We start from the raw sequence: 16,445 nt of genomic DNA on the forward strand, positions 1-16,445 counted from the left end.
CAAATCCAGCCTTGGCGAGTTATGATTTAGTTACACAAATTATCTGGTTCAATACAGGGGTTACTGGGTAAAATTTTAAGGGGCTGTGACACCCAGGAGGTCAAACTGGTTGGTCCCTTTGGGCATTTAACTCTACGATTCCAAGAATATAAAAAGGGTCCCCAGGACTGGGCTGGGCAGCAGTGGTTTCAAAAAAAATCAAGGAGGTGATTGCCTGACGTGCCAGGTGAAGGGAATGCATCGCCACCCACCATCTCCGGAAAGGCGCAAGGGAAAGACAAAAATGGTTTGGAAATTCAGTCTCATTTTCAATTCAACTTTTATTTTCCATAGGCTTCAACAGGGTGTTCCAACACACACAAGCCTTTGGTGTAGGCAACACCAGCATTGCTGCAAGCACTGGCAGATCATCAGCTCAATTAACCCATAGGCTTGATCTAGCAAAAACAAACAAAACAAAAAATCACAGCTATTCGGGGGAGGGTAAAAGCGACAGCAGTTCAAACTCTCTTGAAGATGCAGGATTATACCAAAGTGGGCTCCATAGTGGTACACAGGAGAGATGCACAGAAGGTTTTTTCACAGCATATATTTAAATCTTTAACGATACCGCAGATGAAGAGCTCAGCCTCACTGCTGAATTGAAAAACCAGGGCTGAAGGCCCCTCTTTGCACAGAGGCTGAGAAATCTAATTCAGTATCTACTACATTCACTTTACGGTCAGTAGCTTTACAATCAGTGGCTTTTATTGTAAAATCCTGAATCAGCTCAGAAGAATATTGCCATGTAAATCACAAAACCACCGAGGTGAAGAGGGACAAATCTACTTCACCCCCATGATTTTGCAAACTAGTTGTGAAAATGCTTTCCTCCCGTTAACAGTGCATGACCAAATCAATTCTTGCATTGAGTCAGGAGCAGAATTATTCCCCTTTTTTGTAGCAAGCTACACACATGAAGTTTGCACGCTGTGCGCTTTAAGTACTTTGAAATCTAGGACTCTCCTCTTTGAAGTGTTACAAAATAAAACGATCACAGGCTTGTGGCTCCCCCGCCTTTCAACTGCATCAAGGTAACAGGAATCTCAGTATGAAAATACAAATAGTATATTTGTTCCATAGCTATCATGTTATAAAGGTACATTATTATTTTACTGGGAAATGCTTACAATTTATAAAAACCAAAAAACAAACACACACCTTATTGTGGTTCTGGAAGACCCGGTAACCCAAGAGGAAGTAAAAATCAGGGAACAAAAATTACATATAGAAAAAAAAATATCTATACACAGACCTGACTGGGTAACCATCTCGCTTTATGGTTTCAGAGCTATTCAGAATGAACGTGGCAGTGTTTGGGAGTTACCGAGGGGCAGTCACTGAAAGCAACTTAGACGTGAGCAGACATGCAGGTTAAAAAGCTTTGAGCTCTGCTTTGCTTAAAGGAAGTACGTGGTACCGCAGCACCGTCTGCACTGCGTTGAGTTGTGGTGTGACAGAAAAGCAAGCAACTCACTCAGAAGTTGCCTTCGTGGTATTCTGACCTGTCGAAATGGAGGCCTGCTCTAAAGGAAAGCCTGCTTTCATGGAGCTACGCGACCCGTTTTGAATTTGCTGCTCCGTGTTACAAACGGACTCTCTTCAACTGGCCAATCTGCTTGTGAAAACAGCCGTTGGGTTCAGATGCTCCTGTTATTTGTAATTTGTATTCTCACCGCAAACACCACACGAGCTGCTGGACCAACAAGCCAACGGCTGGGTTTTAACCCTGCAAATGTAACCACCACTTTGTGCAAGAGTAACACTCATGGCATCACACAGAGCTTTGGAAATACTTGTTTCAAGGCAATTATTGGCAGTGAAGCAGAGTTCAGTCTATTATGGGCATCTCTAGGATGGCTGTGCTTTCCTTGGAAGGAAACCATTCAACCCTAAAGAAGCCTTAATGAGGGATTGTCTGGGCCTACAGTAGCTCAGCCATACAAACTGGCCTGTAGCCTCTGACTTACTCTTTCTCAATTTAATTGGAGGTTTAACATTGTGTCCTCCTCAGACCAGCCTGCCAAGCTACAAACACATCTAAGCCTTGTTCGTAAGGCTCTTAACAATCAACTGCAAAACCGCTAAAGGAAAGACCCCAACAGGAGGGCAGGCTGTCTGTGAGAGTGAAATGAGCACAGAGCTCACATCCATTCAGAACCAAGGGGAATGGAGTCAGAGAGGAAGCAGGCGTTTTCTCCTGAGCGCCGGGGAAGGACAGGAACGGGGAATTAGCTGGCCCATGGGATGCTCACCGAAGCACTGAGCGGCACACCTCCCTGGAGGATGGAGGAAGCGCTCAGCTCTGCAGAAAAGTGCCATTTAAGTGAAGCATTCAGGGACTCCCCCTTGATTTTTCTGTGGTATCAAGGCACATTTCTCGTGTTTTAAAAAAAAAAAAAAAAATTACAATGAGTGGATGAGAAAGACGAGGTGTGGGTCAGGACGCCCGTGCACGTAGGTTTCAAAAGCCAAAAGACAAACCCCGCTCCCCTCTCCCCAAAGGAAAGCCAACAGCAATGGCGAAAACCACTATCCGCATCCCGCCTCGCTCCTCTCTTTCCCTGGCTACGCGATGGAGGCCGCGAGCCCAGGAACGCGGCTGAGACAGGATTGGGGGCAAGCTAGCTAGAGTGAGGTTCCTCTGCCCTTCTGCTCACGTGCAGTCCGAGTGGACGAAGACACGGGAAGGGTGGAGTAGTTCGTGAGTGGGGTGGGGCGGAGGCAGAGCCCTGGCGGCTTCACTCCCCTTCCTCCTTGATGCGCTGCTGCTTGTTGCGTCGAGCGTCCATGTCAAAATTGAAATCGTTCCACTCGTCGCGGGGTGGGAAGGAGATGGTCTGGCGGAGCGTGAAGCGGACCGCGTCGATGACCCGCTCCCCCCGGGTCTCGCTGGAGCCCACGCTGACGGTGGAGGCGCCGCTGGGGGTGCGCAGGAGGTGAGGAGGGGAGGAGAAGTCATGGAGCTGCCGGTGGTCCAGGATACCTTTCCAGATGGCATGGCGGAACTGCTCCGGGATCTTGAGGCTCACCAAATCCTGGAAGGCAAAGAGGTCATCTCCTTTAGCAATGGCTCATCGGACCCAGCCATCCCCGAGGTGCAGCACACAGACCCTGCCTCCCATGGACATGCCGGGAAATGGCCCCTGGGCTGCCCAGCCACCTCTCCTGCTATGGCCCAGGACGCAAGGGGTTAGAACACTACCAGACTCAGAGAGCAGGCGGTTCTCTGGGTTGCCCTTTCTGAACGGACGTCTGTGGAGGCCACACAAATGACACTAGGAGACAAGCCCAGCTGAGCAGAAACACTTGCTCGGGCACAAGCCACCAAGGCGTAAAAGTGAGAAACCCTCTTCCGTCTGGTCTCCCACAACAACCTTCAGGAGCTCTGCCGCTCAGGCCATGGGAGAGGCAGGAAGGCTTCAGCATGTCTGAGAATCTGACCATTTCTCTGTAAGCCGAAGAATGGCCTGGCCTCTGGGCTCAGATCAGTTCTATTCAGCTGTTAAATTTGCTCCAGGTCCAAACCACCACAAAGTTTGGTACGGGTATGTGAATTAGAGGGCCTCGTGTCTGCGGCCATCTCTACGCATCCCGACACTTCTCTTGCTAGCATACAGCAGGGGCGGCTCAGCCTCCCTTTAGTAAGCGTGGCATCAGCTGTTCAATGAGGTCACAGTCGTTTTGGTAAGCCAGTGTGCAGCTGGGATCAGCTCTTCTAGCTGCAGTCGTGGAGAGGAAAGATCAGCCCAGCCTGCAAAAGCAACAGCACCCCAGCCGGCCAAGCCCTGGGGAGCGAGAGAGGGGTGGGCAGCCTGCCAGCAGAGAGCAACAGCATTGGACAAGAGGAAGCAACCTGGCAGAAGAAGCCACACTGGAGGGGAAAAAAGAGATCAGGTGGCACCAGACCAGAGTTGAGCAGTAAGCGACCTGGCAAGATCAGTCGGGTCAGGCTGGGAAACAGAGGCAAGGAGAGGAAAAATGCAGACGATGTATGGGCAGCCACTTTTGTTTTTGTTTTGTTTTGTTTTGGAGACCATCAGTTTGCAGGTAAGTCAAGGTATTTCCAGCCCTTATAAACGGAAACCAAGACCTGGAGAATTAATGGGTGTGGGGTTTGGAGCCAACCATGAGGCCAAAATAGAGTCAAATACTCTGCGCCAGGCAAAGCCATTACCCTACTGCACTGGGGAGGGGTTCAATCTCTCAGCCTCCTAAGAAGCCTTCGTTGGTTCACAATAGATAGGATTAAAACTAGCTGCCCTTAAAAAAAAAAAAAATCTCTCTTTCTCTCTCTAATAAATATGGAATCTGGATTTCTGACCCACCCGGCCCCAACCAATGGGGTGGAGAGAGCACACAAACAAAAGGGTGACTGTTACTTACATCCATGGAGTAATGCTCAATCTGATAGATGGTGGTCAGCCCCTGGGTCGTGAAATAATCCACGCAGGATGAGCAGCCCAACCTCGCTAAGAAGCTGCAGGGGAGGAGGGAAGGGAAGGAAAGAGAAAAAGGATCACCCTGGCTGCAATAGCCCAACCGTAGCATAACCAAAGACTCGACCACCTTGCAGCAGTTAGACAGTGGGAGGCGGAGACGTTCCCCCGCAGGGTCACCTCCTCCAGCGTGGCTGAGGTCAGCAGACACCAGACATCGCTGCCATGGGACGGCTCTCAGTCCAGTGCCTAGCAGACAGGCGTCCACCTCCCAGGGTGCCACCGTGGCAGCCGGTGACCTGAGCAGAGAGGTAAGGGAGCAGCACAAGCATCGGAGAGCAAGCCCCCGTAGGGGTAGTCCTTCCGGGCCAGAGCGGAGGTACTTCACTAAGGGGAGAGCTTGCCCTGCTGACACGCAGTGTGCGGCGAGAGGGCTTCACTCAGCAGATCCAGGGCTAAAATGCATTACACAGACTCAGATGTGCCTCTAAACAACGTATCCGATCCTAACCGTCAGCGTTAGGCTAAGGGAAGCATTAACCTACTTGTTTGGGTACCCAGGAGGAAGCAGGACTCTGTCAGAAGCCCCTTGGTTCTTTCCCCAGCCCTGATAGCGTCTTATTGTGGGACCATGAGAAAATCCCCTCAGTCTGATTGATCCCGCAAGAAACCAAGCACCCTCAACTACCGATGACTCCAGCAGCCTTGTAGGCCCTGGGCTGGTAGCCCCGTTTCCCTTCCCGCGTGATGGGGATGATGCTCCTTGCAGAACCTACCTCCGAGTGGGAGGGGTGTAAGTGTTAGTCGACTACCGTTTGAGAAGCTTGGAAACGCAGGTGTGGATGGTGCTGCCGGTCAGTGCACCAAGGACCACCTACCCCTTGGATGTGTTCTATTGAAACTGCTCCTCTCATATCCTCCCCAGGGAGGCTCAATCCGATAGCCCCACAGAGGGGGATGAGACAGAGCCCAGGTGACCGTGTGGCCCATACACTTTGCCCCCGATGCACGAGGCCTTGTTTTCTACAATCCTTGCGTTTGGGTCTCGCCGGCCTGCTCCCGCTCACCTGACAATGCTGCAGTCTGTGGGGTACGGAGGCGGCGGGGTGCAGTGAGACGTCGACGGCATTGAGAGGGAAGGAGGCAGCGCCTGCGTAGGGCTGAGACCATTCATGTCTCCGGCCATTGCCATGTGGGTGCCCATCATGGGAACTAGATGAAACAAGCAAAGGGAGAGAACTGTTACCTAGGAATTCCACCCCAATGGGCCTTCCAGGGCAGCTCCCCAACTCGGAAATGCCACCACAAAGCACCCCAGTGTGCTATATCACGGGGGTTATCTTGGGAAAGGAGCGCTCTCAAGTCTTCTCTCCTAACTAGTGTAACTGTAGATGACAATCCAGGCAAGGGAGCAGAGGGAACAAGCCACCTAGTTTTCAGAGACACGACGCCCCCTAAGAAAATCACCGGGAGTCTCGCGCCTCCGAAACCCCAGCCCTAAGGTGCATCGGGATTGGCAGAGCGGCTGAGCACCACTCTGTGGTTGGGATTGTGCCCCACAGGCTGCAATCAGAGGTGCAAGCTGCACGGATCTTCTCTGAACTTAGGAAGCGTTTTCACGAGCCCAGGGAAAGCTGCACCTTCTCTTTGGAGCGGGAAAGGGGAGGCAACTGACCCATAAAAGCAGAAGAGGTTACTGCAGTAGCACGTCAGGCCTGCAGCACCGAGCACTGTTACCCTGTGATTTCAAAGCGGCCTCAGAAGCGGGACAAGCATGTCACAGATGGGGAAACCGAGACGTGGAGAGGCCAGGTTCTCTCCCAGTGAGAGACAGCCAGTCAGCGACAAAGCTGGGAGAGGATCCCAGATCTCCAGAAGCCCAGCCCTGTGCACCAGCACGGCCTCGGGGGCAGCAGGCTTTGCTCCACAACCTGGGTTGATCTACGTAGCTGGATCGACAGCCCTGGAACCTGAAACTTGCTCTCTGCAGAGCAGGGGCAGTATGGGCAAGCAGCTATGCATGCTTCCCCCGCCCCACCCCCACGAACATGCTTCAGGGTACGTCCGCGGCACGCAGCAGCTAGGAGGTGTGATTCCCAGCTTGCAAAGACAGACATGCGTTAGCGATGCTCCAGCTAGCATGACAAAAATAGCGTGGTCGCAGCAACCCAGGTGGTTGGGCAGGGTTGGACTCTGTCGACCAGCCCGAGACGTTGCCCGTGCTGCCAGGACCCTGCTGTTATTTTTACCACGCTATGACGTGCAGAGCTAACACATCTGTCTGCCCGAGCTGGGAATTACGCCTCCTAATGACAGGTCAGATGTACCCCCCGACCTGGAGGGAGAAGGGACTGCCGTTCTGAGTGGGAAGGTGTTTCCACCTCGGCCGCTCTGCTGTGATTGCCAGAGAGGAGCTAATGGAGATGGGTGCTGGGACATGGAGAGAGATCACTTGGCCGCTGCACCCCGTTCCTAACCCCCTCGTCAAATACACCAAGAGGTCGATGGGGAGCAAGAACAGAACAGGAAGCGAAAGAGCCAGCCCCTTACTGTTGGTTCCCATGCCGTCGGGGATGGCAGTAGGGGTCAGAGCATTGCGCTGCTGGGGGTTGATCAGCTGGCTGACCGAAGGCAGCTTGTTCATGCTGTTCATCTTGCTGAGTGGTGGGGAGTTGGAGCCATACGACGACTGCGACTGCATGGAAGTCCTGCAAAATAACAGCGAGGTTAAGGGTGTCGAAGCTTAGGGAGGAGACAGGAGCTTGAGCCAAGTCTTGTGCGTATCAGGGGAGGAGGGTTATCTGCTCTATTTTAGTATAAATTACAGGTATCACATGGGTGTTGCTGTGACGGCTCGTTGACAAATATCTATTTTTCAGTCGGCAATGTTGAAAAAATAACTAAACACCACAAATTTCCCAAGAAATTTTTTTTGGGGGGAGGGGGTTGTTGGAAGAACAAACTGAAATTTTTTGGAGGGGGAGGGAGGAGTGTGTTTTGTTTTGGGTACAAATTCAGTTTTTGGTTTTAAATAAACCCAGAAAATTTCTACCAAAAATGTTCAGAGTTTTTTTGTTTCGTTTATTTGTGTTTTATTTATTTTATGTAAAAATATTCTTCCGCGCCAATCTCTCTTCAAAAATCCACTTTCATTTAAAAAAAAAAAAAAAGGATGAAGCTATTTCGACCAGCACTAGTCATTACCGACAGCTGGATGCAGACACTGGGATAGTTTTCAAGTGAGGGAACAATTATTACATGGGCCTTTTTAAAAACTGCTTGCGGAGGATTCACAGCATCAGGCTGACCCTCTATTTCCAGGTGTGCATTACAACCAGAAGTTCCCAGCTGAGACAGTAGGTGCTTTTGATCTCTATGGAGGCTGAGATTTTAAAAGAAGCCTAGGGGGTTTGGATATGCAGCTTCTGTTACTTTTAATGGGAATCAGGTGTCCAAATCCCTTAGGCTGTTCTGAAAAAACATCAGCCTCAAATGACAACTCTCCAAACCGGACTAAAACCAGCAGTCTCCTCGTGCACTAAAACTAGAAGGTAACCAACCAAACCCTCTCCAAATCCTCCAAAGCAAACAGCCTCACTCCATCTACTATTAACAGATGCTTCTGTTACAGGCCTGCCCCGGGGGAGCTGCTTGTGAGATCTCTCCCCTCCTGACCCTGGATTGCTTGCATGGCAGGATTTCATCCTGGAAGATTGAGAGAGTGCCACAGCCAAGTGCTCATGAATGGCAGCCCAGTCCCCAGATTGCGTTACAGCCATGGCATTCCATCAGGAGTTGGGTATTATTTTGAATATGCAGAAAATGATCATTAAGGCCAGTCTAATAGTGCAACTGGCAGTATCAGCACGTCACGCTGTCATAAGAGACCAGCCCCATCCCCTGCATGCTGGGCAGAGATCTAGCATGCTGGGGGCAAAGTTGCTTGGGAACTGGGCAAGCTTCCCAAACAAGATGATTTCTTGCCTGGCGGAGCTACAGCGCTTGAGTGATTGCTTTGCTGCATTCCAATCAAGAAGTACCTGTGGAGAGGGGGAACTTTCTCCCCATTATTTCCCATCAGGAAACCCACCTATCTGTTCTCCACCTGATTACACTGGATTCCTGGGAACTGACTTTTCTTCTGTGTGAATGCGTGTGGGATCTCATGGACCACCTGGAATTGTGGACTTCACCATAAGTTTCCTGCCTGTATAGAGTTTTTTTTCTTTTTAAACTAAAAGACCCTAATTTCTGGATGACCTACTGAAACCTTTAGCATCCAAGCCCTACCTCCATACAGATAGGCGGTCTCCACCTGCCCTGCACTTTTTAGACTTGCTACTTTGGGTGGAGAAGACATCTGTTAACAGGATGCAATACCTGGAGCCTGAGGAAGTGCAGACTAATAACACAGGTTTCAGAGTAACAGCCCTGTTAGTCTGTATTCGCCAAAAAGAAAAGGAGTACTTTTGGCACCTTAGAGACTAACCAATTTATTTGAGCATAAGCTTTCGTGAGCTACAGCTCACTTCATCGGATGCATACTGTGGAAAGTGTAGAAGATCTTATTATATACACACAAAGCATGAAAAAATACCTCCTCCCACCCCACTCTCCTGCTGGTAATGGCTAATCTAAAGTGATCACTCTCCTTACAATGTGTATGATAATCAAGTTGGGCCATTTCCAGCACAAATCCAGGGTTTAACCTGGATTCTTGTTAAACCCTGGATTTGTGCTGGAAATGGCCCAACTTGATTATCATACACATTGTAAGGAGAGTGATCACTTTAGATTAGCCATTACCAGCAGGAGAGTGGGGTGGGAGGAGGTATTTTTTCATGCTTTGTGTGTATATAATAAGATCTTCTACACTTTCCACAGTATGCATCCGATGAAGTGAGCTGTAGCTCACGAAAGCTTATGCTCAAATAAATTGGTTAGTCTCTAAGGTGCCACAAGTTCTCCTTTTCTTTTTACTAATAACACAGTTATAGGAGTTACAGAAGCGCGTGAAGGGACCTTGTATTTTGGGGGCACAAATGTAGGACAAGATCCAAAATAAACTTTACAGACCCAAGGAAAAGCAACAGCGCAAGGCACGTACAATTAACATTAGTGATGGATGCAGCTCCCAAGGGGAAATGAATCCAAACCTTGAAATTCAGAGCCAACTTTTCAGGGCAGGGGTGCTGGTTTATATCAGAGGTTTCAGTTTGACCATTATAAAAGTCCAGGCCAGCCACCAAGTTCAGGTCCAGACTGATGCCTTGTTAAGGTTCAAAAGGGGTTTGGATTTGGGGGTTTAGTTAAGGTACAAGTTTGGGTGCTTACACTAGCCAGGCTCTGGATAACATGAGCACCACAGGGCTGAGCGGATGCCTGGTGCACCAGATCTCTTGCTTGCGATGCTTACGCAGCCAATCACCACGTAACAAGCTCTCACCAGCCTAACTCGTCAGGCCAATGGAGTGTCAGCAGAAGAGAATTTAGTAAAGCTTGGGAGGGGTTTTACTTCTAAAAAATACAATGCTTGTAAGATGATTTTTGGGGGGTGCCTGGATCTATTGGGCAGGTGTCTCAAAAGCAGCACTGGATATAAGGCTTCACCTGCTCACACTTCAGTGAGAGCGGAGTTGAGCTAATGCTGAACGCTTTTGAAAATACCGCCCACAATTGTCTCACCCAGAGTCGATCCTCCTCTCACTTTCTCCTGCTTTACACTGGTCTGACTCCCTTAAGCCAATGGAGTCGTAGGTACAAACCAGGCGTGAGCTGACAATCAGGCTCCATATGTTTATGCCCATAAGCACTTCAGCTCAACTATTTTATCACGAAAGAAGATACCCAGAAAATTAAGAGGCAGACAGAAAAAGAAAAGTCCCAAGATAAACCAAGATGCAAAAGTTTATTGAAAATTAACATCACACATCCACGTAGCAATGGCCTCAGTAACACAAGAAAGTAGTTCCTGGCATGAAACACACAGTAGACCACCTGGCGTTTGGAGATTTGTTTATAAGAAATTGCTTTGTTTCCCCCAAATTCCCTTTTTTTTCTTTACACTTATTAAAAATCCTTGTGGATGAAGCTTTATTTTAAGATGATGTTTAATGCGCCCTAAGGAAGATTATAAGGAGGAGCATTAAAATCTGCTTGATACCCCAATGCCAACGAAAAGCATTTTAATATCAAAGCATAAGGACTTCACCAACAGACTATTACACTTCTTGGAACAGTCTGAGACGAAAGGGACAAAGTCGAATACTGCAGTGGATTTTTCTTTTTTTGTACTGAGACTAACTAGGCATGTGGCCAACAGCATTTGTAGTTATGCAAGCTACTGTAAGGGTAATCAACTCCCACATTTCAGGACATCAACTGATCACCTGGAAGGGTCAGGAAAGAATCGTTTCCACTTGCAAAGCATGGCAGGGTTGGCAGGGCTACTTTCGGAAGTATTAGCCCCTGTCAAAGGCAGGATACTGGACTTGATGGATCACTGGTCTAATCCAGTTGGGCAAATCCTACAAGTGCTAGGGCCTAGATCACAAGACCTTGATTCACACTGGTGAACATTTACTCACATGCATAGTCCAACTGAAGTCAATAAGAAGCATTCACCAACATGAAAGAGCAGTTACTTACCGGATAGTAAGTGTGGTTCTTGCACATGTAGTTACCAGTGTGGATCCCACTCGAGGCGAGTGTGCAAGATAGGAATTTTTGAAATAGCAGTGTCTGCTGAGACATGCCTGCACTGTGGCGTCCTCATGATGCCCACCCACCAGGCTAAGGGTCTAAGGAGCAGAGAGGCCGCAACCCTCTGTTTCCTCATGGGATCTGGGAACATGGAAACTTCACAGATTTCAGATTTGGGGACATACCCGAAGTAGGCAGAGGATGCAGCTTAAGCTCTAGAGGAATGAGCCGTAATATGGGGAGGGAGAGATATGTCAGCCATTTGGTAGCAGATTGATAGGCACAGCATGATCGGTTTGGATAGTCTCTGGGAGGAGACTGCTTGACCTTTGGCTGCACCAGAGATGGCAACGAAGAGATAAGCAAATAGCCGGAAGGGTTTCACTCTGTCAAGGTAATAGAATAAGGGAGGGCGGGGGGTAATAGGCACCTATATAAGAAAAAGTCCCAAAAAACGGGACTGTCCCTTTAAAAACGGGACATCTGGTCACTCTACCCATGAGACACCAAGGACCAGTGCTAGGAGCCAGGTCTGTCCTGCCTTCTCTTGTACCATTCTCCAGTGCCAGAGCAGACGTCGGTGCCAAGTGCTTGCCTGACACTGATGACCCTTGCTGGCCCTGGTCCTCTGTGTCACATTCTGGCTAGTGGGGGCATGAGGATTTAACAGAGGTCAAATCTGTCTTTGAGGTGGCACTTCTTGCCTCTGCACCAGAAGTTACCCTCACAGATTGCTCTGAGAGGCAGAATTTGAGATGGAGACCCCCTGGATTTCAGAGTCCTCGCCAAGAAGGAGTTGCACATGGAGCACTGATCCGGGATGTGGCTCTTGCCAAGACAGAATAAGGAACAGCCGTGGTCATTAGAAGAATTAAGCCATCACAAGATGGACACAGCCTGAAGGCCTTGAGTCGGCCATTAGCGGAGAAAGGTGCTAAGCACCAAACGTGTCGGCTTTTTGTTTTTTGTTAAATAACCAGACTGGAAAATGAAGTGTAGAAGGATAATTAGGACTGAAATCTATTGAACAAGTTAAATCTAAGAAACAGTAGGGGGTAGCAAGCGAACATCATTAGCTGTGTCACCACAATGGGCAGTGCGGGAGGGAGGTTGTGGACACACTTCATGCTCTTGGCTGGTGGGAACAGGAGGAGATCACTGTGCAGATGCAGCCCAATGGATATGGCTACTCAGAAGATTCCTATCTTGAGAGGCCCTTGCGTACCTAGAGTGGGATCCACGCTGATGTGAGCACCTCAAAGAAGAATTAGGGCTTCACAATCCACCGTAGGTTCAGTCCAACCCCCAGTGAAGTCTGTTAACTTCAGAAACCTTTTCAGGTTCAGTGGGAGTTGGATTGGTCCCAGTAGGGTTGATACAAAGTCAATGAGTCTTTCAATTGACTTCAGTGGGCTGTGGAACAGACCCTTTATGATCAAGGAGAGACAATTAATGATCCAGGTTGGAGGTCATATTTCTAAGAAAAAAAATTCTTGCCTATGCTAATTAATGTGCTTATCACCTCCATCTGTCCAGCAGTACAAAATATTTTAACTACTTGCATTACGACTGCATGACCAGCATTAAAACAAGGATTACCTGACCAACAGTCACAATCCCCAGCTGTTTATTCTTAAACATATCCCCCGTCCCACCACCCCGAGTGAAAACATCTTTAATTTAACAAGACGAGGCATTTTACGATTGAGACCTGCTCAGAGAAACTCTCACGAGTTTCACAAATACAGCAAAAGTAACAGTAGAGAGTTTTAACAAACATATTACAAAAAAAAAATTGAGGAAGGCGCCATTGTGGTTTCAGACCTCCCAATGCTAGCGCTATAGCTAAGAGATCTGCAGAATGGTTTATTCTTGCAAAGTTTGAGTCCCTTCAAAAGATTGTTTTCACTATTTTCTCTGTTTCTAACAAGCTGTTTTGTTTTTTTTTTTTATTTGCCACAGAGTTCCTAGTCCCATGAGCTGGACCAAACCCCCCCCGCCCCCCCCCACAGCTTGGCTCATGGATAGACTGATGGATTTGGGGGGATGGAATGTTTTAAGATGGCATCGCTCTGTTTGGGAGGCTCTCTCCTGGAGTCCGTGAGTTCACTCCTGAAGCAGGCCGAAAGGAGACTGTAGAGGACGAACCAGAGAAAAGAGAAGATGAAGGCTTAGGACCTTTATAAACAACCCAGAAGAGAAACACCTTCTTTCTACCTTCATGATCACAGGATGGACTAGAGGGAAGAGAAACCCCATGTGGCTCAGGGCCTGCATGCAAGGGTCTTGGATAGGAAAGTTCAGCATGCCAGACAGCCCTAGTAGGAGTACCCAAGAATGAAGGAAAGTAACAGAAAAAGAGCGCCATGATTAATGGACGTAGAAATTCAATTTCCAAATCACGGGGCACAAATACGTCTTTGGCGTTGATTCCAGCTACTGCTAACATACTGATCAACCATGAGCGGGAAAGAGCACTCACAGCTGGGGGAAAAACCCAGGTCTAACTGTAGACCACCCCACACTTTGTTTGCTTAAAAACAGAGGCTGGTACCAGACAGGAGGATGATCCAATTTATTGGAAGAAGGTTACATTAACTTAATCTACCAACCACACCACCGCCACACTTCCAAGGCTGGTTATTCTATGCAACATGGAATATAATGCACAGGGTAGCACTGAGATCCACACTATTTAAATGTGGTGCATGTGGGGGGAGGCTCTATATCATCTGCACAATAAAACATACTGCTACTTCCTCCCACGTAGCCCTACCTTTTTGCTCCCTTTCCCTGTGATAGTCCTCCAGTCAGAGCACCATCCAAATGCCTGGAGCTTACAATGCATGCAAGCGATATAAGGCATGCAAGGCAAACCATTAGCATTCATACAGTTAACGGTGAGTAACTAGACCAAGGTGCGAACGGAAACGTCACTGATAACATTGTTATTTTTCTACTGACTGCAGCGCAATTTCGCAAATTCATGCCGCAGTTTGACCACATCAAGCATTTGGATTGCTCTGCCTTACTGACGCTGACTTGAAAAATGAATTCCCTGGGCCTGGATAATGGGGAGCATGCGCATGTAGACTGAAAGCCAGTCGATGGTCTGCAAGCTACGGCCATTTTGATACTGCAGAGGTACTTTGCTGGGAAAGAAGTGATAAGATGGCTCCTAATTTCAGGAACACTTTTTAAATTTGCTTTAATCAATTTATGGACAATCCAAATTAAGGGCAGTTTGCACTACCTGAACAGTAAGTACCAGAGCGAAACTGAACACCGAAAAATTTTGGTTGAATTGGAGAAAGCGTTCTCCTGGTCATGTCCATTACAGACTCATGAATAATCTCTTGAGGGAAACAGGAAATCTCATTGCATTTGCAGCTAGAATATTGGAGGGCTCTATACAGCAACTGGTGGAAGGATCTTTCCCATCTCTACGTTCTAGGATTCCCTGGTAATGCAGCAAGTCTGTGGTTTAAACTGGTGTGGCTGGTAGACTGAACGCAAAGTGTCTTCCAAATTAAAATATGTATTGGTCTTATAAAAATGCACTCAAGGCTTTGTCTGTGGCATATGCAGGACAAAAACTGTTGGTAATCCCCCACCTATGATCATGAAGGTATCTGGCATGCCCGTAAACTAGGGAAAACCATGCATCAAAGAATGAGTAGACAGAAAGAAATATGAGACAGAGAGGAAGAGGGAGGAAGGGTATCTGTCAATGTAATTATAGTGAAGTATCTTCTGATTACCTTGTCAGATGCTATACTTTTTGATCACCATTAGGCTTTTCTTCTCTCCCCCAAAATATTAAGACAATTATATTTCCTATCTGCCAAATGCAGTCCGACATTTTTGCATGAAAATTGCAGGCTCTTACAGGATTTTTCCAAGCGGATCCATTTTATTGATTTTTAAACACTTACTATATCGCTATTGTGATTCTCCCCTTTGCTTTTTCCAATCCTTAGCCACACCCCTTTAAAGATTAAGGTGAAACTTTTAATGTGAAAGCAGGGGGACGGGACTTCCGCTCTTAACTATGGTTCTAAAAAGTCATTTGAAAGAAATCCATTTCTCTTTGCTCAGAGCTCGATTACAGCCCAGACATGCGCGCACGGCCGCACGCGGGGAACGTACAGCTACAGGCAACACGCCAGGGCCCTGATCCCGCAATCAGATGCGGGTAAGCCCCAGTGGCTGCACAGAGCCCCAGTGGGACCCCAGTCAGACACACCATCCACATGGGTGACTGCAGGTGCAATACGTAGCTTCTAATCTCCTAATTGTGCGTGCAGCTTCAGCACACATTTTTGAAAGCATAGCCCTAGACATAGAAGTATTTTCCTTTTCTTTAAGAACAGCCTGAAAAATGAGTCACGGTTTATCTTGCCCTGATAAACATGCAGTGACTAAACCTCTCCTACCAGATTAGCAGCATTTGCTCATTTTGACCTTCCTTACTTCATAGACGAGACCATGTCATTGAGTCAGGGTCTCCGGAATTTCCTCTCTTCATTACCCCTTTGCTGAGACCTGGGAAACTCCTTTACCCCCAGCCTTATCGGGTGGTAACGGCCACCAGCCCATAGGTTCTTTATCCCTAACGGTCTCTGGTTCTTGCTTGTTTGTGCTGGAATGAATCCAGCTGACCCGGTGCACTGCTGCTTTGCCAAAGCACTCCAACCAGACAGCCAACCAAGTCTAAGCAGTTGATATTTTTACTGCACTTTTCAGTACGGACTATAGGCCACCTTCCAGGAGAGATCAGCTATTACTGTGTTAGGATTGTGCAAATGCTGAAGGGTAACTTTCCTCCTCCATTCTTAAAAGCTCTTAATCTTTCTCCACACTATCTGGGCACACTTGGGGGCTGAGAAATTAACACACGACTGGAGCAGCACCAGGAGATGTGCTGAAAGTGGTTTCATTAAATTAAGTGGATGGACTCACACTCACAGGCAGTTTCTAAAGGTAAAAATACCAACTTTGCCTGCTAGGAACCCATCTCACTGATACTGAGAGAGCAAAAACAGTAATTATGGCAAAGCAACTCTGTCAGCAGCGAGAGGAAGGGTGTCATTTACATCAATCCTCTTCCGCTTACAAAACCATTTTCATACAGAAATGCTGTATCAGGGGTACCTTTAAAGCCACAAAAGTATACCTGGGTGCAAGCAGACTGGTCGACAGCTAGCCTCTATGACGCAGACAAACATTCAGTGCAGATTGCTGAAACGTAATGGGAATCTCACC

At 48.0% G+C, this 16,445-nt stretch overlaps 1 protein-coding gene across 10 annotated transcripts in view; it reads right to left on the minus strand.

Annotated features, from left to right (window-relative positions):
- Positions 1–300: 300 nt before the first annotated feature.
- TP63 (tumor protein p63) overlaps positions 301–16,445 on the minus strand; it is a 147,365-nt gene continuing 131,220 nt past the window's right edge. For 9 of the 10 annotated variants that reach the window (XM_043522574.1, XM_043522573.1, XM_043522579.1 and 6 more), the window contains 4 exons: positions 7,029–7,186; positions 5,546–5,690; positions 4,426–4,519; positions 301–3,077 (listed from right to left, as the gene is read on the minus strand). In XM_043522574.1, the coding sequence (XP_043378509.1) occupies positions 2,781–3,077; positions 4,426–4,519; positions 5,546–5,690; positions 7,029–7,186 (694 nt within the window). In that variant the 3' untranslated portion in view covers positions 301–2,780. The remainder of the gene's footprint in view (positions 3,078–4,425; positions 4,520–5,545; positions 5,691–7,028; positions 7,187–16,445) is intronic. The other variant, XM_043522578.1, reaches the window with a different exon arrangement.

This window comes from Chelonia mydas, chromosome 9 (genome assembly GCF_015237465.2).
Source record: "Chelonia mydas isolate rCheMyd1 chromosome 9, rCheMyd1.pri.v2, whole genome shotgun sequence".
In the NCBI taxonomy this organism is placed as follows: domain Eukaryota; kingdom Metazoa; phylum Chordata; order Testudines; family Cheloniidae; genus Chelonia; species Chelonia mydas.